The 26,511-nt window shown below is 37.2% G+C and overlaps 2 protein-coding genes across 3 annotated transcripts; one reads left to right on the top strand and one right to left on the bottom strand.

Moving 5' to 3' along the window:
• The first annotated feature begins 307 nt into the window (after positions 1-307).
• LOC120425983 (G protein-coupled receptor kinase 2) lies at positions 308-26,374 on the top strand. Its single transcript, XM_039590637.2, has 6 exons — positions 308-428; positions 12,764-12,953; positions 13,023-13,271; positions 13,344-13,705; positions 13,773-14,036; positions 22,955-26,374. The coding sequence occupies exons 1-6, from the start codon at positions 378-380 to the stop codon at positions 23,054-23,056; spliced, it is 1,218 nt and encodes a 405-aa protein (XP_039446571.1). The 5' UTR covers positions 308-377; the 3' UTR covers positions 23,057-26,374.
• Positions 20,323-22,938, bottom strand: LOC120425984 (uncharacterized). 2 transcript variants are annotated; one of them, XM_039590640.2, is made up of 3 exons: positions 22,789-22,938; positions 22,401-22,607; positions 20,323-22,334 (listed from the first exon to the last, which is right to left on the bottom strand). In XM_039590640.2, exons 2-3 carry the CDS (start codon positions 22,599-22,601, stop codon positions 21,996-21,998), a joined length of 540 nt encoding a protein of 179 aa, XP_039446574.1. In that variant the 5' UTR covers positions 22,602-22,607; positions 22,789-22,938; the 3' UTR covers positions 20,323-21,995. The 2 variants fall into 2 exon arrangements, with proteins under 2 accessions (XP_039446574.1, XP_039446573.1); XM_039590639.2 differs by lacking the exon at positions 22,789-22,938 and having other exon boundaries at positions 22,401-22,768.
• Positions 26,375-26,511: the final 137 nt, after the last annotated feature.

Below are 26,511 nucleotides of genomic sequence, written 5' to 3'. Positions count from 1 at the left end.
AGAATCTCAAGTAAAAATTCCAGATTTGTTCATGAAATGAATAAATGAAAAATAAATACCTAAAATATATATGAAATCAATCCATTAGAACCATAAAGCCTTAGTAATTAAGCTCATTTCTCCTTTTATTACGCGCCTCATTGTATGTCCATTTCCACGAAAATTTTCCCTCCAAAGTCACCACGACCGTCTGGCCCGAAAATTCAATCAGCCCAGGTTCGTTCAACTGGGCTTCCCATCGCAAACCGAACGAACTCCTTTGATCATTCTCGTCCTCTGTCCGATACTGATTTGCCGATTCTTTTCTCCCATTTCTTTGCAGATACTTACAGTGGAAGTGGCTGGAGGCTCAGGCGATTACTTACAAAACATTTCGCATGTACCGGGTGCTGGGCAAGGGTGGCTTCGGCGAGGTCTGCGCATGTCAGGTAGGCTGCTGCAAAGGATTCCCTTTTACTTTACTGTGAACAAGAAAGCTCCCTGATTGACTATCGGTTAGAAGGGGGGCGTGCCATGAATGACGTAGAAATTTACAACCTGAAAAGCTAAATGTTGCACTAACACTACCCTGCCCCACTGAATAATCAACTCACAATCATTCATGAAAGACCCCTCAGAAAGCTAGAGGCACAAAAAATCTACCGGGATTGTCCGGAGCTTATGGCCCGGAGGATAATTGGATGACTGGTTGACTGGTAGTACAATGGAAGGGATTTTGGGATATCTTTGTACGAGGCACTTTGTCAAAGAAAAATTGATTTGGGTTGCGTTGGATTTTATCAAAAATGAGATCATTACTTTGGGTAAGAATGCAATACATTGATTGTCCTGAAATTAAGTTTGCATTTACCTCAAATTCGACAATCGAATTCGAAAGTCAATATTTTCCCCCAGCTCAGACCCTCATCACACATAGAACTAAGCTTTGCTCAACCAAACTAGACAGAGAAACGCCCCCATCTCTATCTTTATAGCATAGAACGACAGGAAACTTAATTATAATTTAGTTTCGACTTGTCAACTTTGCTTGCGCGTTTCATGTTTCGTGTCTTGTTGTGTGCACGTAGCCGAACGAAGTTATAGTGCTGGGAGGGTGAATTTTTCCCAAGGAAATGAAACTTCATATGCTAAAGAATGTCGGAACGTGTGCTTAGTGTCCTTTTTGTGTCCATGAATGAGGGAAGAAGGAAGAGGGAGGCGAGGTCTTGTTTAGCTTATGTGGGCGGAAATTGGATGAAGTTTTCCGTATGGCATCTGAAATAGTCAAAATAGTTTTATGAAGGTTGAACTGAGGGAATTTGTTTGGAAGTTGCAGGGAAAGAATTTAAACGAGGACCTTCAAAATATTTTATAGAGCTTTAACCCCGCAGGAGATTTAACAAGTTTAGTGAAAAAATCTTCGAAAAATGTGATCTAAGGGGTCCCCCGAGCAAAAATTTACAACCAAAATAATCGCTAAAAATAAAATTGTCTATTTTATATGTAAAACTGCCTTACCCAAAGCGTTACCAGTCTCAAATGGTAGTCACAGATGTCCCCTACAAGCTCCAGGTTGAATCGAGTTGATATCTGGATGGAACACTTTTTTAATTGAGTTTGAAAATTGTGTTATTTTTCCACTAAAATACCAATAGCTCGTTTCAGAATCAACAAATTGGGATGCTTAACCACGCATTTTGTTGGATTTTTAAAGCCCTTTCAGATGCATTATGAAATTTAGTTAAGGTTAGCCCAAGCTACAGCCTTTTCAAAAATATTGACGTTTTTAAACCATAAAACTTTGTGTCCCGATTGGTCCCCACTTCCCGTTAACTTAGAGTGCTCATATTTTGGCCAGATGCTAGTTTTATATGTACAAACAACCCCTGAAAATTTCAGGCAGATTGGTTGGGTCGATGCGAGATGGGTATGATTTGCTCGTGTACTCGCTCTTAAGTACATAATGTTGTGTTTAAACCTTAAACCTAACAAATCATTTTGTAACTAACGATTACTATAGATTTACGCAGATTCTTTTTTCGCCACAAATTATTATGCCGTGCTTCCGTGGCTTAAAGGTTGCGGGTTTCGCTTAGGCTCGGTATAGTCAGTTTACCTTTACAGCAGGGGTGCTCAACCTTTTGGCTATTGGCTATAATGCTTGATGAAAGTTTAAAAGAAAGTAAAGAAAAAACATATTAATAAACTAGTGTTGCCATTTATTTTGATTTATCTTGATTTTTGAAAAGGAATCTGATTTAAAAAAAAACTTTATAAAATTAGTTTGTAAGATTTATTTAAGTTCTGAACTGTATCAAATTGGAAAGTAATTGTTTCCTATAATCATAAATTAAAAAAAAAATCATAGTAAACTTCATTAGTCGTTTCAAATATTTTTAAGTTCAAGTTCCTTACACAACAATATAAAAAAAATCAAAATTTCAATAGTTTTGCAATCATAAAATTAATTGAAACTAAGTTTGGATTATTTTTTTTAACGAAAAAACACTTTCTTTAAACATAAAAGTTTGAAAAATATGTTAATTGCCCCTGATTTCTTGAATTCTTTTTTATCATGTCTACAGTGATTTTTATTTTCAGTATGATTAATTTGATTATAGGGGAAGTTCTTCTAATTTTTCAGTTTACGAATTCGGTCCTAATTCAATTTAATTTGATGATATTCAGTATCAAAACAACTATGGTATCTTATATGGGAAAACACATTTTTCCTGAAAAAAGCAATTTTCACCGATGGAATATTTTGAATCGAACATATTATTAATCAGGAAGGTGAAACAAAACTTTCTGCTTATAAATCTCCCATGGGTGTTTTCGATTTATAATATTTTGCTTCCTCCATACCATCTGCCTTCAAAAGCACGTTTTCCCAGCATGCAAAAATAATTACTGAATGAAAAGAACTGACAGCGCTCCAGGAAAAAAACAAGATCAAGACATTTTAAACATATTAAGTCCTTCATTACCAATCATGGACTTCGCTAAGAAGCTTTGTCGCTACAAGTTTTTCCAACATCCGCACACGAAACCAAACCATCCGAATTTTACCAAAGTGTAGTGATTACACCAAACAAAGCCGCTCGATTTGCTGGGTTGGATGCGTTCTCCGAAGTTTACAAGTCCTCCTGACTTTTGGGATGGTCTTTGCTACTTTGGTTTTCTTGTATTGCTGTGTTTTTACGACCCACGAGGTACGCTGTAAAATTACCCAGTTGATTTTCTGCCTGGTCACGAGCGGGGCTGGCTCCACACGAATCAGTGAAAGTTTGGACTTTTTTTTGGTGTTTAAAAAGGAGCTTTTCTGGTTTCATCAATACAGTAAGGATTTGTACCGCGAAGAGTGTTATGATCGTACCGAAACTATGCTGATGAGTAATGTTTTCTTGTTGAGTGTGATCCTTAAGTTGATGTTGGTGGCTTATACTTGCATGTCTTTTGCCATGGTTATTGTTCCGCTCATATCTTCAGCTGTAACTGGAGAGAAGATCCTTCTTTTTGGATTCTTCATTCCGTTTTTGGATCGAACATCATATGTTGGATTTGCGAGTAACTTTATTTTGCATGCAATTCTTACAATTTATGTGGTTTGTGTGGGATATGGATCAGATTGTATCTATTTGATTTCTATGGTGAACTCTGTCACCCAGATTGATGTACTCATTTCGGCTTTGAGAGAATTGACCAGAAAAATTTAGACAAATGACTCTGATGTTGGCGAATTTTTAAATCGAATAATTGACCAGGAACACATCAAGTAAGTTCTTGGTAAAATTAGAATCTTTTAATCAACCGTTATATTTCAAAGGTACATGGGAACAATCGAATCTGTATTTCGATTCTATTTCCTGGTGAACTTTGTAAGTCTGGCCCTTACACTCATTTTGGCATGGTACGCAATAATTATGGTAAGACCATCATTGAGTCCCAAATAGTCTAATGTCTTAACTGATTTTTTGTTGCTCTCCTGGTACCAAGGATATACACCCAAACATCTAGGTTTTCTATAAAACCCACGTTTTTAAATACCTGAGCAAAAAGTAAGTTTGATCCACGAGAACAAAAATTACGAAATTCAATACATTTTTGGCAGGTTGCTCTAACGAAACGATAACAACATTTTTACCTAGGTATTTAAAAACGTGGTTTTTATAGAAAACCTAGATGTTTGGGTATCAAAAGATCGGAAATTTTATGCCCTTTCCGATGCCACATAGGTTGACTTGTGAATTGTGGACCAGTTCGGATGCAGACGTTTTTTCCGACGACGTAATTCCGGGTTGGTACGAAATTCCAACGAAAAATCTATTCTATCGATACAAAGACCCCCAAAACGGTGTTATACCCACTCCAAAATGTTTGTTTAGCAATTCCATGGTAATATGTTGACATTTAGTTGAATTGAAAGTTTGCAAAATTAAGTTAAAATAAGTTTTATATATAATTTCCAGAGTTATATAAACTTTTATACTAAGTAGTTAGTAAACTTTATATTCAATCCAAATTATTTTTTTAATGAGTCAAGGATGCCTATTTGGAATTGGGAGACTGGACTTATGGTGATTTGTCAACAAATAGCTTTATTTATGTTAATTTTTCGAAAGGTGTAAAAACTTTTTTGCACCTTTTTTTTTATTTTTTGTAGTAGTATTTGTTATATAACTTTTTATAGAAATCATCTTTTCATGAGCTTTTTGTAGCAAAATGTTCGGCATGAGTTTTTGAACAAAACGTAGTACTACGTTTCTGTCAAACTTTAAATTGTTTACATGTTTCATACTGTACAAAATGATCTACACTATCTTTACCATGCTGCTGACGGTGCGTGACGAGTAGAAAGATGCAACAATTTTAAAATCAAAGGAAAAAATATTAGATTAATAAAGTAAGATTTTAGTAGCGCTAGAAGTTTAAAAACGACAAATAAGTTAACATAATAAAATGAATAAAAATCTAAGAGCTAACCATAATTCTCTTAATCCAATTCAAGACCATTTGACTCTTGACCATCTGCTGAGGGTGTTGAAATTTCAGTTGATGGTTTACAACACTGAATTAAAGTGGATGTATAAAAAGAATTCCTTACAAGAATTTCTTGGATTGTTGGTGTTCTTCAGCCGGCTTTATCTTTGATTGCACGAGGACTCTTCAGAAAGCGCCCCCTCCCCTTCCCCCACCCCCCAAGTCTGCAAATCCGTCTGCCCTTGTATGTGTGTGTGTGCTCACCAGTAGTGTGTACGACTTAAACTTGAGTGGTTCTTTGGGATGGTGAGTATAGCACATAGAACGATATAAACCACCCAACCATAGCCGGAGCCCTCTCCGTGGTGGTTGGCGATAGTCTGCATACAAATTGGCTGCAATTTGAATGAAAATGCAAAAGTTTGTCAGGGCGGCGGCGGCAGCCAACCCAGCACAGATTTCTGCATTACGACGAAGCCAATTTTACGGCACTGTTTGCCGTAGTTTAGCTTCGTTCTCTGATGGTAATCCGGATACGAAAGGATGTCGATTTTGTCGCTGAAATCACAGCAAAAAATATTTAACTCATAAAGAGTTTACTCATTTAAAAAAAATTACACTTCAAATAATTTGGGAAAATTTTACAAAAAAAAAAAAATGAAATCCATTGCAATATTTTTTATAGTGCAGTAAAATGTGGAAAAAGGGAGTCGTAAAGGAAAGGAGGAGGACACTTGTGAGCGATGAATAGTAATGATGCATTGCTTTTCCACCGCTCACTCTCTCTCTCGCTCTCTCTCTCCTTTTTTTCATTCTGAAGTGGATGTTCTGGCGGGATTCCCTTGATTTCTCGATTGAGTTTCGTTCCGTTTCGCGAACCGGAGACCGGCTTACAAATTATTGTTTGCAGTGCAATGGAAAGTGGCGCTATCGCTGTTTGTTAGCTTTCTTCAGTGGGGCGAAACCTTTTAGGGATTCTAATGTAGTGATGTTAAAGTAAGGGCTCATGAAGGAGCGTTTTTTTTTTTTGCTTGAAATAGGACTTAATCCGCTTTTTTTATATTTTCAACAAAAAATCAACAAAATTTTTGAAACTGCTAAGACTTCAAATATACGGTTTCTTAGTATCAAGCTTTTCTTCTGAACAGGCCAATATAAAAGTCAATCGATTCCTTATGTCCAAAAACGCCATTTTGCATCATCAGTTTGATTAGGGTGGCTCGATGTGAAAAACAACCATTTTGTGGTCACAATCAGGCCTCAAAACAACCTCTTAACATTTTGGGGTGATCGGAGCAGACTCGGCTATTGTATTGTTTTTTTTATTTGTTATTTGATTCAAATTTGATTTTTGTAATTTTCATTCTTCTACCAATTCAAAGAAAGAGGCATAGCGTTCAAATTTAGAAAAAAATACTTTCCAAAAGAAGGTATGTTCCTACCTTGCTCGTGGATAAAGATACAGAGTGCTCAAAACTGGTGTAAAATGTAAAAATCACGTTGTAGACCAGTCTTGAGAAAGCTGTATCTTTTGCCAGGAGAAAGATAGGAAGAAGAGAAACTTTCTGCGAGAAAGTTATAGTTAATTTCCTCAACGTTCAACGCTATTGCATCAGTTTTATAATTGCATAAAAAATCCCAAAAGAAAATTGCAATGCTTTGCGGACAGCCGGGTCTGCACCGCTCCCAAATTTTAGGAGGTTGTAAAAGGGCTTAAGGGGTTCCATACATGTAAATCGGCAAAAATGTGTGAAGTTGATATGAGCACACACTTAATTTTTTTTTTAAATCTGAAAGGGCATTGAAATATACATTTTCATCTGTTAACAAAAAAATTTTGAAAACATTGGGTTGTATCATTGCCGAGAGATAGCTATTTGAAGTTAGCAGTTTCAAAAATCGGGTGCCACGATATCTCAACACGATCCCGTGTGCATGACGAAGGCCGATTTTGAAAAAGTTTATTTAAAAAAAAGATAAACATATTTTTTTTTGTTTTTCATATAAAAAATCGACGTTTTCGATTTTTGTATTTTTTAAAAAAGCTAAATTTAAAAATCGGGCTTCGTCATGCACACGAGATATGTCTTGAGAGTCTTCACCCCAAATTTCAGCCAATTTGATCCATCTTATCTCGAGATATCGTGGCACCCGTAAATCAACTCAGTGTTTAGAGAAAAGCGCTCACAAAGTTTGACAGTCCGCTTTGCGCATGGCAAAATTTTGAACTGAAATCGTCTCTTACTCAGTTAAATCATGAAATATGTTCATGAAACTTTCAGGAGTGATTGAAAATCATCTTTTTGGTGGATTAGATAAATTTTTTGTGCTATGAAATTTTGTGATTTTCTACATGTATGTAACCCCTTAATTACAATCAGAAAAAAAATCTGTTCTAATTGAATTGTACAATTTTTGAAGTGTTTTGAGAACATTCCAACATTCGATTTGCTGTCTTTGAAAAAGTTAGAGGTTGTAATTAAGACTCTTCAGAAAAAAAATAGTTACACTCTGAAAAACATTGCTCACTTTTCAAAGTAATTTTTTATCACAATAACTCGATGTTTTTCATTTTTTTATATGTTTTAGTAGACAAAAAGTGTTACCTTTTTAGCTATAGGATACGGGGACCATCCATAAACCACGTGGACACTTTTTTTTGGCAATCTGAGCTTCCGTAGCCGTGAGGTTACGGGTTTCGCCTTGTAAGCGGAAGGTGATGGGTTCGATTCCTGTCTGGCTCGGCAAAGTCAGATCCCTTAAAGGAGTAAATATGCTCACTGGGAGTACTGACCGGTAGGGGATGGGTTTCGACTAACGGCGTGCTGGGTTTCCAATCCAGAGGTCGTGAGTTCGATTCTCGTACCGGGATGATGAAGTTTTAACTGATATTGACGTAGATACTAAACACTTGATTAGACTTAGGAATGCTTATAGGAGACAATATCAACGGACTGGGGACTTTGACAAAAAGATTTCAGTAAACAATTTGAACAAAATCATACAAGACCGACTTGACAATATCAGAAATCAAGAATTTTCAAAACATGTAAGCCAGCTGGGGAATTATTCATAACCATTTTGGAAACTTTCAAAAGTTCTTAAAAACAAACCAAAGCCTATTCCTCCTCTTATTGTTGAGGATTCTCCTTTGATTACATCCGAGGAAAAGGCGAACGCACTTGGGCTTCATTTTGTTAGTTCTCATAATCTTGGCGCTTCCATGACCAGTCGTAAAGAAACATCAGTTGCCAATAGTATTTCAACAATCAATAACTCTACCTTTGAATTTCCTGCAGATTCCCATGTTTCTGGTGAGGAAGTCAAAGTTGCAGTAAAACAAATGAAAAATATGAAAGCTCCTGGCTTTGATAACATTTTTAATCTAGTGTTGAAAAAACAGAGTGATCAGTTCTTTCAACATCTAGCCAATATTTTCAATAAATGTTTGCAACTTGGTTACTTCCCCACCAATTGGAAACTGGGCAAAGTCATACCAATTTTAGAGCCTCAAAAAGTTCCAACATCGCCAACAAGTTATCGTTTCATTAGGCTTCATCCATAAAGTACGTCATGCAAAAATCAGCCAAAATTTGTCAAAGGAAGTTGTCTACTTAGGTCTCATACTTGACTCGAAACTTTTGTTTCGGCAGCATGTTGACAAAATATTAACATTCCAACGCCCATGGCTCCAAAAAAGTTGGAACGGTAACTTCAACTCAATGGTTCTCGGGCATAACTCAACCAATCAAGATGATTCTTCTTTCCAGTGATTTGTTAGGATGTCTAGATGATTCTAGAACTTTGCAGAACTTAATTTGATCAAATCTGTAATTTTTGCGATCAAAAACGTCGTTCCAACTTTTTTTTTCGCGAGTAAAAAAAAATTCGCCAAAAATTCCGCGGAGGCAGTCGTTTAAAAAAAGTTGGAACGATGTTTTTGATCACAAAAATTACAGATTTGATCAAATTAAGTTCTGCAAAGTTCTAGAATCATCTACACATTCGTACAAATCGAACAAGAAACAAGAATCGCCCCGATTGGTTGAGTTATGCCCGAGAACCAGCGAGTTGAAGTTACCGTTCCACCTTTTTTGGGCGTCCGTGTAAGTTGGACATGCGTTGGGCGTTCCAGTGTTAAACAAGTGCAGCATTCTCATCAGGTGCTTGTACCCTTTAATTAACAGAAAATCTAAGCTTTCTTTGAAAAATAAGCTAGCAGTTTACAAACAAATAATTTACCCCGTTATTGAGTATGCAGTACCTGTTTGGGAGTGTTGCGCTTTTCTCCGAATAAATCCCCAGGTTCAAGACCTGTGAGACCCACTTGGATCAAGTAACCCTCGTCAGTTACATGCTCACGAAGTATGGAGTGTAGGTATTTTTTGTTTCTATGTATTATATTTTAGTTGATGATTAATCCTCGGTCCTAATTTGGTCGTAGCACCTAAGAGGACCCAATACAAATAAGTTAAGAATAAAAAAAAAAGCAAGTTTTTGTTGTATCAACTGGAACACTTTTTCTGCATCCAAAAACACCAATAAATTAAATGTTCATCCCCAACCTCTTCAACTCCATGAATATCAGCTGAAGCGTTTCAAAACTCTAATGTATGCAGTCCGAAGCAGTTTCCATATATCCACGGATCATGGCAAGCAGCAGCAGCAGCGTCACTTGAAAACATTTGCTGCTGTTTTATGTGGCTCGAACTCGCTCATCCGGAAATTGTGACGCTTTTCATTAGGCGACACGATGAAAATAGAAAAGCCTGGGCTGCGGCGCGATAATGTTGAGTCCTTACGACTCATACAGTGATGCGGAGTCTGTGGGTGGGCAAGTTTGGGGGAAATGAACTTTAGTCAACAATAAATTTGATATGCTGCGTTTTAGCGGAAATTTGGGCATGTTATTACGTTACTCTGACAATCAAATTAATGAACGTTTTGATGTTTATTGTTAAGAGTAAATTGGTTGAGGATCAAAAAAGTTTAATTATAGATGACATCAAATTAAACCCTCGTTTCATGTTCCAACCAAGCCCACTCAATACACGGTCCGGTCCTTGCACTCACCTCCCGGCAATCAAAAAAGTACATTCAGCCAAAAATTCCATTGACCTCGTCCGTTCCATGATACTCTCACATATATCACAGGACTGCTCGTCTGACCTGGCTGCTCTCAGAACGTGGGTTTTTGGTGGTGCAGTGGCAGTTTAATTTTCGATAAAGTACATCCTTTTTGTCGGTGCTGGTTTTCATGTTGGTGCCCTGGAGGGCTGCGAAAAACGCTCAAAACAATCAACATTCCATCATCAGCAGTGCAGCTGCGGTGGTTGACCGTTAATAAATAGCCGGTCAATGCGCGGACACACTGGACCTCGCAGGACCATCATGCTGACCGGGGAGGATAACGTGTGACAAGGGGGTGAAATTAAAGTTGAAGCTTTTGATGATAATTTGTTTTTTTTTAGTAAGAAGAATGTTTGATTTTAAGTTGTTCTAATGTGCATCATAACATAATCAATAACATTAACATACTTCCAACCTTTTATGAACAACCCTAGTTGATTCATACCAAGAGGACTCATGTTCATTAAAACGGGACCGATCTGTCCTGTCTGCAACCAGGCTGATGCCGTGAAATCGCACACAAACAGCAGTTATCTGGTGGTGACCCTCCCTAAGGGCATTCCGTCAGAAGCCGCAGCCGCATACTGTGCGAAAGTGACGTACGTGTGACTGACCGATAGTGGGCTAACATTTTGGCCGTTGTGGATTTGCATGTTCGGATGGGGTAACTGCAACGGTTGGGGACGACATACAGGACACTTTTGAAGGGTTGATTAGTCTGTTTTAGAATACAAAAACTCTGGCTTTAAATATTGTTTGGCATTTTTAATGTTCCTCTGATGCATTGATATCCTGTTCGATTTTTACAATATAAATAAAAAAAAAATTTAAATATATTTAAACTATTTCAAAACAAACTCAATTATTGAGCAATTCTCTACGAAATCGGCCGATTTCAACCATTTTTTGTATTTTTTTATTTGGCTCAAACTTTGTGTTGACTTTCCCTATGACCAAATAAGCCATTTTATGTCATTGGTTCACCCATACAAGTCTCCATACAACTGTGGCAGCTGTCCATAAAAAAATGGTACATAAAATATTCAAACATCTGTAACTTTTGGGTGAAAATTGTAGGTATTGTAGAGGACTATTGAGATAAAATAGGTACACAAAAAAAATATTTGCCGATTTTTTTTTTATTAACTTTATGTCACAAAAACTAAATTTCCCAAAATACGTATTTTTAGATATTCGAGATTAAAAAAATCTGACGCCGATTTATATTTTTTTGAAAAAATAGTGATATTCGGATAAATTCAAAATTTTATACAAACAAAATTTGCCTATTTTTTAATGTAAAATTGAATTTGCATTCGAAAGGTACAGATTTTTTGATAAAGGGCTCCGTTTTTAAAATATTGCCACCGAAAGTTTGATTTCAACGAAATATTTGCAGTTTTTCGATTTTTATAAATAGTGACCATGAGTGACCATTTCTAAATATATTTTTCTTCAAAAGTTCAGAAAATTTGCTATAAAATTGTCCAAATTTGAAGCTTTTAAGTCGTCGCCGTCGTGCTTACTTGTCGTACGAGCATTTTGGGCCAAATTGAGTTAAGAACGCCATTTTGTGCTGAGATATTCAATAAAAACTGAAAAAAACTCCGCGCATTGTTCTTCATATGAAAGAAGTTTCAATCTTGTTTTGCTATCTTGACACAGCCTGAACATTGATGTAAGTGCGACAACTGGCCAAAGGGATTTCAGGTCAGAACGCGTTTGACGCACGTACAAGTTAGACTACCGTAAACATTTGTAATTATAACTCGGGACTCCGGCAACCAAATTCAACCAAACTTCGGGACAATGCACAGAATAGTCAACCAAACAAAACGTGTTTGTTATTGTTTACATTGCTTATTTCGTTTTTGTTTATTCAAGGTCAAACATTGAAACGCGTTTTTCTCGGAACGCCGAAATGGCGGGTGCGACATGATAGCACGGTAGCGTCGAAGTGCTCTTATACGTGGTGTCCCTATTCCGACTGTAGTCCCGATTCGCCCCAGTTGACGGTACCATTTTTGTATGGAGAGCTGCCAAAATTTTATGGAGACTTGTATGGGTGAACCAATGGCACAAAATGGCTTCTTTGGTCATAGAGAAGGCCTCCACAAAGTTTGCGCCAAATTAAAATAATACAAATAAAATCCATTTTCGGTTTTTGCAGGGAATTGCTCATTGATATATTTTGTTTTGAAAAGTTGAACGACATATCCACAATTCTACATGATCGTGCTATCTAGTCGTTTCGAGAAAAACGCGTTTTAATGTTTGACCTTGGGTAAACAAACACTAGAGCACGCAATGTAAACAAAACACGTTTTTTTTTGGCTGGCCATTCTGGCCATTGTCCCGAAGTTTGGTTGAATTTGGTTTCCGAGTTCCCGAGTTATAATTACAAATGTTTACGGTAGTTGGGCATGCACGTGTGTCAAACGCGTTCTGACCTGAATTCCTTTTGGCCAGTTGTCGCACTTATATCAATTTTCAGAGTGTGTCATGATAGCATGACAAGATTGAAACTTCTTTAATGTGAAGAGTGACCACAATTCAAGGAGTTTTTTTTCGGTTTTTATTGAATATTCTTACTAATTTATTATCCCCGGTCTCTCTCTGCTTCTTCGGCTCAAAATTGGCTAATAATAACATTCTCTCCCCTTTTTTCTTCCAGGTTCGCGCCACCGGCAAGATGTACGCGTGCAAAAAGCTCGAGAAGAAGCGCATCAAGAAGCGCAAGGGCGAATCGATGGTGCTGATCGAGAAGCAGATCCTGCAGAAGATCAACTCCCGCTTCGTGGTGAACCTGGCGTACGCGTACGAAACCAAGGACGCCCTCTGCCTGGTGCTGACGATCATGAACGGTGGGTTGACGAGTTGGTTTGCGAGTTGGGAAATTAAAACTAATGAGTATTTATTTTGGTGACTTTTAGGTGGCGATCTCAAGTTTCACATTTACAACATGGGCGGGGATCCCGGGTTTGAGCCGAACCGGGCCAAGTTCTACGCGGCGGAGGTGGTCTGCGGGTTGCAGCATCTGCACCAGATGGGCATCGTGTACCGGGACTGTAAACCGGAAAACATTCTGCTGGACGACACCGGACACGTGCGGATATCGGATCTTGGGCTGGCCGTGGAGATTCCCGAGGGCGAGCTGGTGCGGGGACGGGTGGGAACCGTTGGTAAGTGGTGTGGCTTGCTGAAGAGCGCAAGTCGCGTATGATGATTCTAACTGAACTCTCTTTTTTTTGCAGGTTACATGGCCCCGGAGGTCATCGACAACGAGAAATACGCCTACTCGCCGGACTGGTTCAGCTTCGGCTGCCTGCTGTACGAGATGATCGAGGGTCAGGCGCCGTTCCGGGCCCGCAAGGAGAAGGTGAAACGGGAAGAGGTCGACCGACGGGTGAAGGAGGACGCTGAAAAGTACTCGCACAAGTTCAGCGACGAAGCCAAATCTCTGTGCCAACAACTGCTCACGAAGGCCGTCAAAAGTCGGCTCGGGTGTCGCAACGGTCGGTACGGGGCCCGCGAGGTCAAGCTGCACCCGTTCTTCAACAGTATTAACTGGAAGCGGCTCGAGGCCGGTCTGATAGAGCCACCGTTCGTTCCCGACGTAAGTATCCAAAACACTCCCTTGAAGCGTTCATCGCCCAATAACTCTGTCTTCCAAACCCTTTCAGCCCCACGCCGTGTATGCCAAAGACGTGCTCGACATCGAGCAGTTCTCGACGGTCAAGGGGGTGAATCTGGACGCGACCGACGAGAACTTTTACTCGAAGTTCAACACCGGCTCGGTGTCGATACCGTGGCAGAACGAGATGCTCGAGACGGAGTGCTTCCGCGAGCTGAACGTGTTCGGCCAGGAAGAGAGCCCGACGCCGGACCTGCTGGTAAATGCGCCCCCCGTCGTCGAAAAGCCGGGCTGCTTTCCGTTCCGGAGAAAGGTAGGCACAGCTCGAAATCGTCATCTATTTTATCATTCGTTCTTGTTCGGCTAGATTTAGTCTTTGTAGATGTTTCTCCCGATAGTGTTGCACAATCAGCGTTGTTTTGCTGATGTTAAGTGGTCCATTTCACCCCGATTAAGCCTTATTTGTGTTTTGCTTCAAATATCTTTAACTGCCAGTTCGTCTCTGTTGATGATCCTGCTTCAGCCACTGTTAACAGATCCTTCCATTGCAAGTTGGGTTTCTCCTCTATTGCGGACATCAGCAGCAGGCCGTGCATCTTCTTCTTAGCGTGTATCAAGGTGCTGTTTTTGATCCGTAGCAAAAGCAAACGCCTTGCGTCCTTTATACCACCCACGGCAAAGATCACTTCAAAGCTGACGCGATGTTATGAATCAATAACCTGACGACCTCTTTCGGCAACATAGAGAATCCAACTATGACATCATGTTTTTTGATACAGCTTCAACTATTCTACACTTCTGCACCTGAAGTATCTCCACGTACTGATTGAGCCGATTCTGCACCTCGATGAGTAAAGTATCTGTGTATGAAGGTTGGTGTGGCTGCACTTGGGGTCACGGAAGTCCTCCAGGGAGCTTCGCTCGTCCATGGTCAAGGCATCCATTCCAAGCCAGGTCGCTACACGCTACACGGAGGGAAACTTTTGCAAAATCTTTCAGTGGAAAATGTGCAAAGTGTAATCCTTAAACTTATGAGGTCAATTGTTAGTTCCTCTTTGGTGTTCTTCACTTGAAATTCACGATCCGGGCACCAGTTCTGTGTGTGGAGTGGTCAAAGTAAACAAATCTTTTCCACTCGCTTCAAAAATAAAAAAAATGTGTATTTCCTTAAATAATTGCACAGATAGTTCATAATTTCACATAAACTTACATATTCGGTGTTTTTTTTTTGCAGCTGACCTGTACCGTGCCCCGCTTACTCAGATTGTTTACAGACAGCACGGGCACTTGTCAAATGATATCAAACAACACACAGAAAACGAAGGGCTTGGTTCGGCGCCGTACGAGTGACGCGCTCCGTCGCAGTACGCGATCTCGCGATCGATCTTCGCCTTCTGGCATTTGCGGCGGGTTGTTAGTCGTGAGTTGGTCTGCATCTCGACGCTGTCGTGCTATCTTGTCACACCCGCCATTTCGACGTTCCGAGAAAAACGCGTTTTAATGTTTGACCTTGAATAAACAAAAACTAGAGCACGCAATGTAAACAATAACAAACACGTTTCGTTTGGCTGACCATTCTGTGCATTGTCCCGAAGTTTGGTTGAAGTTGGTTGCTGGAGTCCCGAGTTATAATTACAAATGTTTACGGTAGTATAACTTGTACGTGCGTCAAACGTGTTCTGACCTGAAATCCCTTTGGCCAGTTGTCGCACCTACATCAATTTTCAGCGAGTGACAAGATAGCAAAAAAAGATTGAATCTTCTTTCATATGAAGAACAATGCACGGAGTTTTTTTTCAGTTTTTATTGAATATCTCAGGATTGAAATCGAATTTTGGGATCTGTGAAGGTCAAAAGGTGAGGCATTGTCAGCTGCACAAAATGGCGTTCTTAACTCAATTTGGCCCAAAATGCACGTACGACAAGTTAGCACGATGGCGACGATCTGTGTTGATTTGCTGTGCAAAATTTTACATTTACCGAATTCACAGTCTTGATGATCTCAGTATTTTGCCGTTCCACCCCTCCGTTGGACTGCGGGGAGTAGGGAATAGAGTTTCTCACATTTACTTTCTAACTCGACCAGAAGGACTCAAACATTTGGCTCTGAAACGGCGGACTTTTTGTCACTTTGAATAACAACTGACCAATCCATGTTTGGAACACTTCGCAGAGCGCTGAGTTGGTAGTCGACATTGACTTAATTTCTACGACCGAGATATAGCGCGAGTACAAATCGACAACAACGAGAAAAATTTTCAGTTCCCTTGGAGTCAGTGAGACCGGAGGGTTGCGTCAGGACAGCAGCGTTTCACAGTTTCAAATAAATCTGGAGACCTGCTCGGACATTAGGAGACCGGACGAAACATTATTCATAAACACTGATTTGTATGATGATAGCGTTCTGATAAAGTTCCGAGCTTCTCCATATTCAAAGCAAAACATGAAAATCTTTAAGTGGACAGCATTTATAAATCCCTTCTTAACATACTTTGAGAGTTAGTTGAGGCTATGTACGGCACATTCCCGGCTCCGGCGCCTTCGCCGCAGGTACTGCAGACCCTGTTGCAGATGCTGCAAACCCTATCCCGTTCAATTTGGGTCGCCCGTACTAGATATAAGTCCATGGTGTCGATCCAAATCCCAAAATAAAATTCCCTGACTTTTCCCTGACCTCTCCAGACCACCAATTTTTTTTTATTTTCGATTTTTTACTAACATATTGTTTAGAGCGTTTTTATGGTTTCATGCATTTTCCTTTTTGAATATTGGAAATTTAAGATATTGAAAAACTTCAATGACTTTTTGATTTTATTTTTTTAACGATGGATTATGCAATAACTTAAATATTTTTTTTATTTTGTCAACCGTTTTTTCTTATCGACCATCCCAAATAAGCAACCATAAAAATGTCCTATGTTTTTGTTATCTGGTGATGTCATTTTAAATGTTGCCCTTTACCAAAAAATCTAGAGTTTTTTTTGAAAAGGTCCTATTAACATATTAAACACAATAGCTTATAGGACCTTTGAAAAAAAAAATCTAGACATAATTAATAATTAAAATTGTTGCAAGTTTCAAATGGCGATTAGTTAATTTCACTTCATTTCCTAAAGTAAATTTAAAGTTAAAAGTTTTCAAAATTTGAATTAAAGTTAGAAGTCATGTTTAATTTTAAAATGGTTGCCTTTGGTAGAATTCAAATTTTTGATTGTATTTTTATAAAAAAAAACTAAAGGTTTTGGAGACAAAAACTTGAAAAAACATGTAATTTTGCAGAAACTTAAGAAAGATTTAGAAAAATTAAAAAATAAGAAAAATATACAATTAAGTGTGAATTTTTCAAGCACATGTTTACGGTTTTAAAAAAGATCTAGGTTTTTTTCAACAATGTTTGTATTTAAAGTAAACAGTTTTCTGGATATTTGAAGAAAACATCTTCTTAAATAATTTTACAAAAAAATATTTTTGCTATAAAATTAAAAAAAAAGTTTTCTACCTTGACCAGAGCCTACAGACGATCAATCACACGATCAATACATTTTATAAAAATAAAAACAAAATACAACCTGCTCGAGCTTTTCGAAAAGTCATTATTTATCAAACTTAGATATTTGGGTGTTTTGGAATAGATTCCAAATCTAAGCTCAATCTGACCACGGGAACTCCACCTTGTAAGCCCTTGAATGTTGTTTGGGAAAAATATGTAAAATGTAGTTGTACAATCCCTTAAATCTCGGATGCTGGATCTTAATTAAAGTTGAAACAACTTTTCCGAAGAGACCATATTTTATAAATTCTTGAACTCTCAAATTCCTTTATTCAGGGTTGTTACGGAGAAATCGAAAAAAATATCCGCGCCATCCCAAAACCCAATCCGCGCAAAATCCGCGTCATTTTAAGAAAAATATTTTTGCGACAAACATATAAAAGAGTTTCATAATAAATTCAATTTTGTAATCTCAGAACGCAGAATCTTGAAACGCTGAAAATGTATTATTGCTAGGATTAGGTAAACTAGAGGGAAAATCCAAAACAAACATTTTGGCAAAAAAAAATCAAAAATTTAAACATTTAGAAATTTAAATCTAAAAACTAAATCAAAACTTAATAAAGAAAAATAATAAAATTTTAAAATTGTCATAAATCCTCGATCTTGAGATATTAAATTTAAGATACAGTTCATACTCGATGATCTTACCAAAGCGTCACTTAAAAAAATCGAAGCAAATTTTTCTACATCTTCTTCTCAGAATTTCCCTAACCGAAAAAAATAACTTAAAAAATACTTCTAATTTTGTCAGGTTTTCTGAAATCTAAGATGGTAACAAAAATGGCAGCATTCAAGAACCTAGAAATTTAGGAATTTAAGAATTTAAGAATTTAGGAATTTAAGAATTTAAGAATTTAAGAATTTAAGAATTTAAGAATTTAAGAATTTAAGAATTTAAGAATTTAGGAATTTAAGAATTTAAGAATTTAAGAATTTAAGAATTTAAGAATTTAAGAATTTAAGAATTTAAGAATTTAAGAATTTAAGAATTTAAGAATTTAAGAATTTAAGAATTTAAGAATTTAAGAATTTAAGAATTTAAGAATTTAAGAATTTAAGAATTTAAGAATTTAAGAATTTAAGAATTTAAGAATTTAAGAATTTAAGAATTTAAGAATTTAAGAATTTAAGAATTTAAGAATTTAAGAATTTAAGAATTTAAGAATTTAAGAATTTAAGAATTTAAGAATTTAAGAATTTAAGAATTTAAGAATTTAAGAATTTAAGAATTTAAGAATTTAAGAATTTAAGAATTTAAGAATTTAAGAATTTAAGAATTTAAGAATTTAAGAATTTAAGAATTTAAGAATTTAAGAATTTAAGAATTTAAGAATTTAAGAATTTAAGAATTTAAGAATTTAAGAATTTAAGAATTTAAGAATTTAAAAATTTAAGAATTTAAGAATTTAAGAATTTAAGAATTTAAGAATTTAAGAATTTAAGAATTTAAGAATTTAAGAATTTAAGAATTTAAGAATTTAAGAATATAAGAATTTGAAGAATTTGAGAATTTAAGAATTTAAGAATTTAAGAATTTGAGAATTTAAGAATTTAAGAATTTAAGAATTTAAGAATTTAAGAATTTAAGAATTTAAGAATTTAAGAATTTAAGAATTTAAGAATTTAAGAATTTAAGAATTTAAGAATTTAAGAATTTAAGAATTTAAGAATTGAAGAATTTTAAAATTTATGAATTTAAGAATTTAAGAAAATATTTTTTTGATCTCTTAAATTATTTTTAAATATCGATATTTTTGATTTTTTTTTCAGATTTTTAAATTTTCAATTTGAAATTTCGAATCTCTTATATTTTTTAAATATGTTTTTTTTTTGGTTTTTTAATACTATTTTTCCTAATTTTATTTCCTAAAATCTGAATGATTTAATTTTGAATGTTGGAGCTGTATTTTTTGAATGCTTTGTTTATTTTTTATTTTTAAGAATGTTTAAATTTAAAAATAAATATTTCAACTGGTTGAATCCCATCTAAAATTCAAAGGCGGAGGCCAGCTTCTGTTACGTCCAATGAAGCTCATATTTGGGATATAAGCACAGTACATCCACTGGAACATGCCCCAATAATAATTTTTGTTACATCCTAATATCTGTATCTTCAGGAAATGTTTAAATTATGATTAAGATTCACAAGATTAAAATTGAATGTATCCAGTATAAAAGAATACTAAATAAGGGTAAAAACATTACTCAAAACTTAAAAGAAATTAAATATTCAGAGTCAGTATGTTTAAAAATGAGTTGAGTGTAGTAAAACATTTATTTAGGAAATCCTTAACAACACATTTAAAAAAATATCTCTTCATAATCTTCATCTTCATCTTTCGACGTTTCTTATTGAGAAAATACAAACAAGAAGAAAATTCAATTAATAGGAAATTGAAGTTTTTGCACTCAACGAAAAAAAAAATTATCCTGATTCTTGATAATATTTTTCTTTATAAGTTGAAAGTAATTTTATCACTCTATAATTTTTTTAATCACAATTGCTACCACGCGAAATCCGCGCCTAATTCGCGCCGTCCGTAACAACCTCGGTAACAACCCTGTTTATTCCATAAATTTTTGTTTCATTTCTTTAATTCTAGAATTTAATTCTTTAATTTTTTATTCCATTTCACCACCACTATTTTGCTAACATTTTAGATTACACAAAATTAGATAACTTTGGATCATTTTTAAATCATAGTTCAGTTTAATTTTGAGAAAAAATAAGAATTTAGATAACGAATACTAAAGTGAAATTTTGGAAAATTTTCTAACCTTACATTTTTTTTAGAATTTTAGAATAAGAATTTAAAAATTTAAGAAATCAACAATTCAAAAAATATCAGAATTTCATAATTTTAAAAATTTAGAATCTTTGAGCTTTAGAATTTTAGATTTTTTTTTATTTTTCAAATGTTTGTTTTTTTTACTTTTGATTTTTTTAATCATTCAATTTTTCTGACAAAATGTATGATTTCTCTATGGTCTCTATATACTGAGCAAACGACCGATTTTAGAACAAATCTCTGAGGATGGTGGGGCAACTGCCTCATATTGTCCCACCCTGTGTGCGCTAGTAATTTTTAATTTTCAGTTGAACGCAAATCCAAATGATTTGATTTTTAAACCTAAACATATTGCAAATAAGCAATGCGCGAAGAAATGCCAAATACAACTTTTCGTTGCTGTTCCTTTTCTTCGTGACCCTTATCTTAAGCATTTTTTATATGGAGTTTAACGTTCCTTCCAGACTGACCAATATAAAAAATTAAATATTATCAATTTTGCAAAGTTTGGCCTGGAAGACATTCAAATACATCATCAAGGGCAAATTTTCAAAAAGAAATGAAATTTTGTTGTAATATTTTTATGATCATCGAAATTCCCTGACCCAGCTTAAAATTCCCTGACTTTCCCTGACTTTTCCAGGTCAAATAAAATTCCCTGACAATTCCAGGTTTTCCCTGACTTTTCCAGAAATCGACACCATGTAAGTGTGAAAAGCAACTGCAAATACAGCTATTAACTGATGCGATACATTTGTGTTTCGACAAAAAACTTTGCCTTGAAGTTACCGTGTTGCACCCTACTTTTAGGCACTTGAAGTTCCCGTCCGTGTTCGGGAAGTGGTATGCAACGTAACAAATCAAGTTGCGTGGAATTTTCAACACAGTTGCAACAAAAACCGAATGACCTAGGAATGGGATAAACGGCACAAAGAGGCGGAGAAAACGTCTCCATTCTAAGCCGATTAGAACCGGCTCTGACAGTCCAGGAAAGTCATTCTATCGCTGGAGGAGTTAACATCAACCAGGACCTGGAAGCTGATGGGCCGGGGGTACCCAAACAGTTGGCCGAAAAGCAGATGGCCTGGAGCAAAAGAGCAGTCCAAGCCGAGGCCGGAGACTGAGAGCCCCCGAAATATCCTGGCCACAAGAACTGGTGCGGTTGGTTTCCTTAGGGGGGGTTCCGATGAAGGGACATTTACCGAACCAACGAGTTATGGCAATATGGGTATCAAAATTCATGGTTTATTAAACTGGACATGAAAATGGAAATTTCGAAAGTGGTGGCTAGAACCTGGAGAGACCACACATCGAACCATAAAAGAGTTTGAGCAAAATGGATATTAGGGTGGTCCGAATCTCGGGGGTACGCCCTGGAATCTACGATTGACCCAAAACTAGGTTAAATTCTAGTCCCCTCCCTCTAATTGCTTGAAGTTTGTAAGGGGAAAAATCGTCAAAATGTAGGAGGAGGAGTTTAGACCGGTTATTGGGAGGTTCAGCGCCCCCCAGCAAACGAACGATAACGGCCTTCGACTCATCGATTTCGCTACCACTCGAAACATGGCTATACGTAGTACCTTTTTCCACCACAGTCTCTCTAAAACACACCTGGAGATCACCAAACAACACGGAGACACAAATCGACCATGGTCTCATCGAAGGTCGGCATTGCTCGGACATAAGACATAATCGACGTCAGAACCTTCCGTGGCATCGCCTCGGACCAATACCTGGCGGTGGCAAAGCTGCACCAACGCCTGTCTGAGGTCAACAAGATTCGGTACCGTCGCCCGCAGCGGTATAATCTGGAGCGACTAAAGGACCATGAGATCGCTACGCTACGATCGGTGATTTCAAGGGCATTTTTCCCCTAGTTTGATCTCCAGAGACAAAATCTTTTCGGACGAGGTATTAGTTTTATTTAACATCAAAAATACCCATCGTCATACACCTTAAATATCAACTCCATAACGTAAAACTGTTCTCTCCGTTCGCTTTTCAGCATCGTAATGACCTTCCAAAGCCCGGTTGGCACATACCTGGGCAGCATTTTCGGGTCCATGATCCAATCGTTGATCGGAATCGTTCGCGCCGATACGGGACACTCCCTAGGTTTCATGATGTTCGGCATGTACGGCACAATGGAGTCGTAGTAATCCCCCCAGAAGTCATTCAAAAATTCGCAGAAGCCGATCGGTCCTATCTTCATCGGGTAGCGATTGAAATGATTGTTTCCCAGCGGACTGTGGTGCGCCTCCACTGCTCCCTAAAATTTCGAGAATATTTGGAAATATCTTTGCTTTTTTTGTTGCGAAAAGTAATGTGATCTTACATTGAAACTGCTATCGATGTCGGTGTTCAGAACGAATTTTCCGTAAAGCGCCGCGGTAGTTCTGTTAACTTTCCGAACTCTTGCGGTGCACTCGACTATGCCGCTGCTGTTGCAGTAACTAAAGGAATCCAACATTGTCTGAACCGAGCTTACAGGTGCAATCGCTGCAACGGTGAGCAGGACCACTATGGCCGGTGACATTCTGAACTGCAATGGGAGGGTTATTTTCGCCAATGCTTTTTTATTATTAATTTTGCTGTAAACGAGTGCTTGACTATCGTTGAAATCTACAAGTAATAAAAACAATGCCACACAAGTATGAGTAGTATTGAACTTTGAACAATGTCAACAGCACGTTGAATAGATAAACTCAATTGACTTGACTCACATTTTTGTGAAGGTGACCTGTCTTGATTGCAAAAGCAACAACTAACTTAACCTACTTCATAGCATCGTAGCTATAGTGGCACGTCGACAGTTTTCATAAATTTAAATGACGATTTTGAAACTTAAAATCAAAATTGAACCAATTTCTTCCCTTTTTTTTCTTGCAGAAAAAGCAATCCGCCCGGGAGAAGCCCGTCCCGTTCAACGAGAAGTTGCTCTCATCTAGTCAAACCGGTGTCACAATTAGCCAAACCCAGAGTGAAAGCTGATAGTGCGATCCGGCCCCATCTGGAAACCACCACATGGCAGCAGCAGCGTCAGCGTCAACAGCATGAACGACAAAATAATAGACAAGCATGGGAGTTGTTACAGAAAATTGAGGAAGTCTCGACAAGATTCGAGATTCGCGCGGAAGGCAGTCATTATTTTATTTCGGTAAGAAAGGTCTGTTGTTTTTATTATTTTTTTCTGCCAGATACACTCACAAGGATTTGTTATTTATTTTAACAAGAATTTAGAATATTTTAAAATGAATTTGCTTTCTGTACATATCGGTTTCCTGAGTAGTTGTTACGCCTGTCTCTTCGCACAAATGTTTTAGTAGCATTTTAAAACGACGTGATTTTTTTTTTAACTTTTATTACATATTAGAGAGATCTGCCAGCACGGGGTGGCGCAAGCGAAAGCAAGAGAGAGAATGTGTAAGAATGTACATTGCTGCAATGTATTTGTAGAATAATTATTGAATACTAAAATCAAGAAACCCACACACAAATATCTCATACGTGTTTTTATAACCGAACAGAAAACAAAGCAAAAGAGTTAAACAAAAAGGAAAACCAGAGGATTAAGATTAAATTGTTCCTTGCTGGGATGTGATAGCAGATGTAGCTTACAATTTTTGGAGCAAACCGCGAGTTCGAGCGCGCGCGAGAGTTGTTTTTATAGGAAAAAATAGAAGCAAGCAAGAAAAAGAAACCGGCAAAAATAGTACTTCTCCTTAGCGCTTACACTCGAGCAACACCGGTATCGAAGGACTTTGCCAATAAAGGAAGCGGAAATAGTCAACAAAGCACACAAAGGAAGGAACTTAAGGACGAGCACAAGTTACGAAGGAAACAACACAAAACTCATACACATTTAGAACGCAATTTAGTCATATACTCATTAAAAAACTAGAGAAAAAGAAACAAAAGGGTTCTCATCTTTCCGCTAAGCATCATAAGAGAAAAAAAGAGTTTAGAATTATCGCGCACGCACATAAATCAACACTTACACACACAAGTCACTTTCACGCACTTTTTATCGCATCAGCCACAAAACGTGCCCATCGAATTTCTGCACAATCTCGACTGTTACAAGTGAGTAGAAAAGAGTAGGTACGGTGCCTTTTTTGATTCAATCTTCCCAAAGTCTTGAGAATATCAGAATCTTCCTCCACCTCGGGATTCGAACTGATGACCTTTGGTTTGTTGTTTACTTCCCACTCCGACAGAAGGCGTGGTAAAACATTTCTCGTCTCAAGAAATGCAACCGGGATCGACTGGGATTGAACCCAGACCGCTCGAGACACACATTTTGCTTTTTTTCGGATTTTGCTTGAGAAATTCGCCTTTCAAGTGTGCCACCTTCAGTTTTTGCTCAGATACTTTTAAATAGTGCACCAAACTGTTCACTCACGTTTGTTGCCTCTCACTTCCGATTAAAAAATGTAATCCTCGAAGAAACATTACAAATCGCGGCCCTTTTCACGCAAACTCATCAACAGTTGCTTTGCAAAACTGTCAACTGACCAGCTGACTGACAGCTTTCGATCTGCCCAGTTGACAGCAGCCGCTCGCAAGCCGCGTTGCAACGTCGATCAAGTTTTCGTCGCACGGCTCACATCTCTTTCCGAATTCTGTTTTCATTTATTATTTACGGTCATTTTTGGTAAGTTTTTCGCTGAATTTCAGCATTTAAAAATTGGTTATTTTAGTAATTTTAACAGAGTTCAGAAATGAGCGCTTGGCGTGGATGTATTTTGAAATTTTAGATTGTTTCAAATTTCAAGGGTACTGATTCTTGATTACTCCTCCACAAACTCAAACTGTACAGAACGCATCAATGTAGAATCTTTATCATCTAGCTAAACAATCACCCCACAAAGAAAAACAAACATCCAGGGAGTAAAAACTAAAGTTCCGTAAGCTGTTGCAGAATGCTATCTTAAAAAACTCAATCGAACTAGTTTGGTTGGGCTAGCTGTAAAATTTATAAATCTCAAAAAAAAAAAACGCAGAAAGAAGAAGCAAACCTGGAGCACAAAGCGTATGAAACTGAAACCACAACAAAACCATTTCGTGATCAATGTGTGTTTAAATAGGAAAAAAAAGTATAAAAGGCTAACATTCAACTGATAATCATTATACAAATATAGAAAGAGGGCGGGCGCGAAGCAAACAAAGAAATTACAAGCAAACAACTCATTTAAGGTTAAACGGATGATTACTACAAAAGTGAAAAGAAGTAAACAAAACACGTGAGCAGTATTAGGTGGACATTTTAAATCAAATAGAATTTACCAAACAAAAATTAAATCAAAACTGATGGGAGGAATTGCACGCTCCGGCTCCACCAGTTTTGCTTGGAGAAGTGGGACGAAAATATTTCCCGGAACGCAGCGCAAATGATAAATAACAAGCTCAAAATTAGTTTCGACGCAAGTTTGAACGCACTCAATGCGAATAATATAAAATATGTATAGTAAAACAAAAAAAAAAAACAAACCAGATTAGCAACCAATTCCCGCATTATGAAAAAAAAAAAACAACAACAACAACAAAAAGACCTAAAAATTGTAAATCGTCGTACTAGAGTCTGTTGGACAGTGAAAGAAAGGAAGTAGTAGAAGAGAGCTGCTCCAAAGACACCCACTTCTCAAACCCACAAATGCTCCCGTGATGCGAACCACTTGAACAGCTCTCCAAAATGTTCCACCAGAGGCGCGTTGCTCGTCTCCCCCTTAACTGTTGGGGTGGTTCACACACACAAATAAAAATTGCATTAGTCAGCTAAGCTTCACCACACTCACTAACTCACTCAATCAAAGTACTAAAGTCGACAAAAGCGTGTGATTGTTGTCGTCGTCTGTTGTTTTTCGACGGCACTCGGGAAGGAAAATGATGCCAAAAAAAGCCATTTCTGTCAATCATAATCGCCAATTACATAAACAATATGGACACTCATACAGAAACAATCGACTCTAGGTTTCACGGAGAGAGATAACCAACCAATCAACCAACCACAATCCAGATCGTCATAGTCATGAGGGAAACTTCTTTTAAGTGTCGTACTTTTGCGAGTGGGATCCATTCCCGCATAAACAACAAAAGTTTAAGTATTTGAATGGAAATAACAGTAAATGCCAATGGTAGCAGTTAAAAATAAAAACTCAAACACATTAAACAATCCCTTTGGAAAAGCTACCAAAACTGAAACCCGGAAGTGGTGGACAGATTACTTGCAAGCGAAAACACACAAAAAATAACAATGGAAAATATGTAAAGTTAAGGAAACTAGTAAAATGTAACTAAAATACTACAGTACAGTGCTGAGGTTTGCGATCGTCTGTCAGTAGAGCTACAAAAAGAAATTCCCTGATCGCCGTTGAACACGTTGGCACTATTCGCGATTAAAAGCTCAATAATTGGGTACTAAAGCCCTATGTAATTTTTTATGTACA

This window comes from Culex pipiens, chromosome 1 (assembly GCF_016801865.2).
Source record: "Culex pipiens pallens isolate TS chromosome 1, TS_CPP_V2, whole genome shotgun sequence".
NCBI classification, from domain to species: domain Eukaryota; kingdom Metazoa; phylum Arthropoda; class Insecta; order Diptera; family Culicidae; genus Culex; species Culex pipiens.
This window is presented reverse-complemented; position numbering and strand designations above follow the sequence as displayed.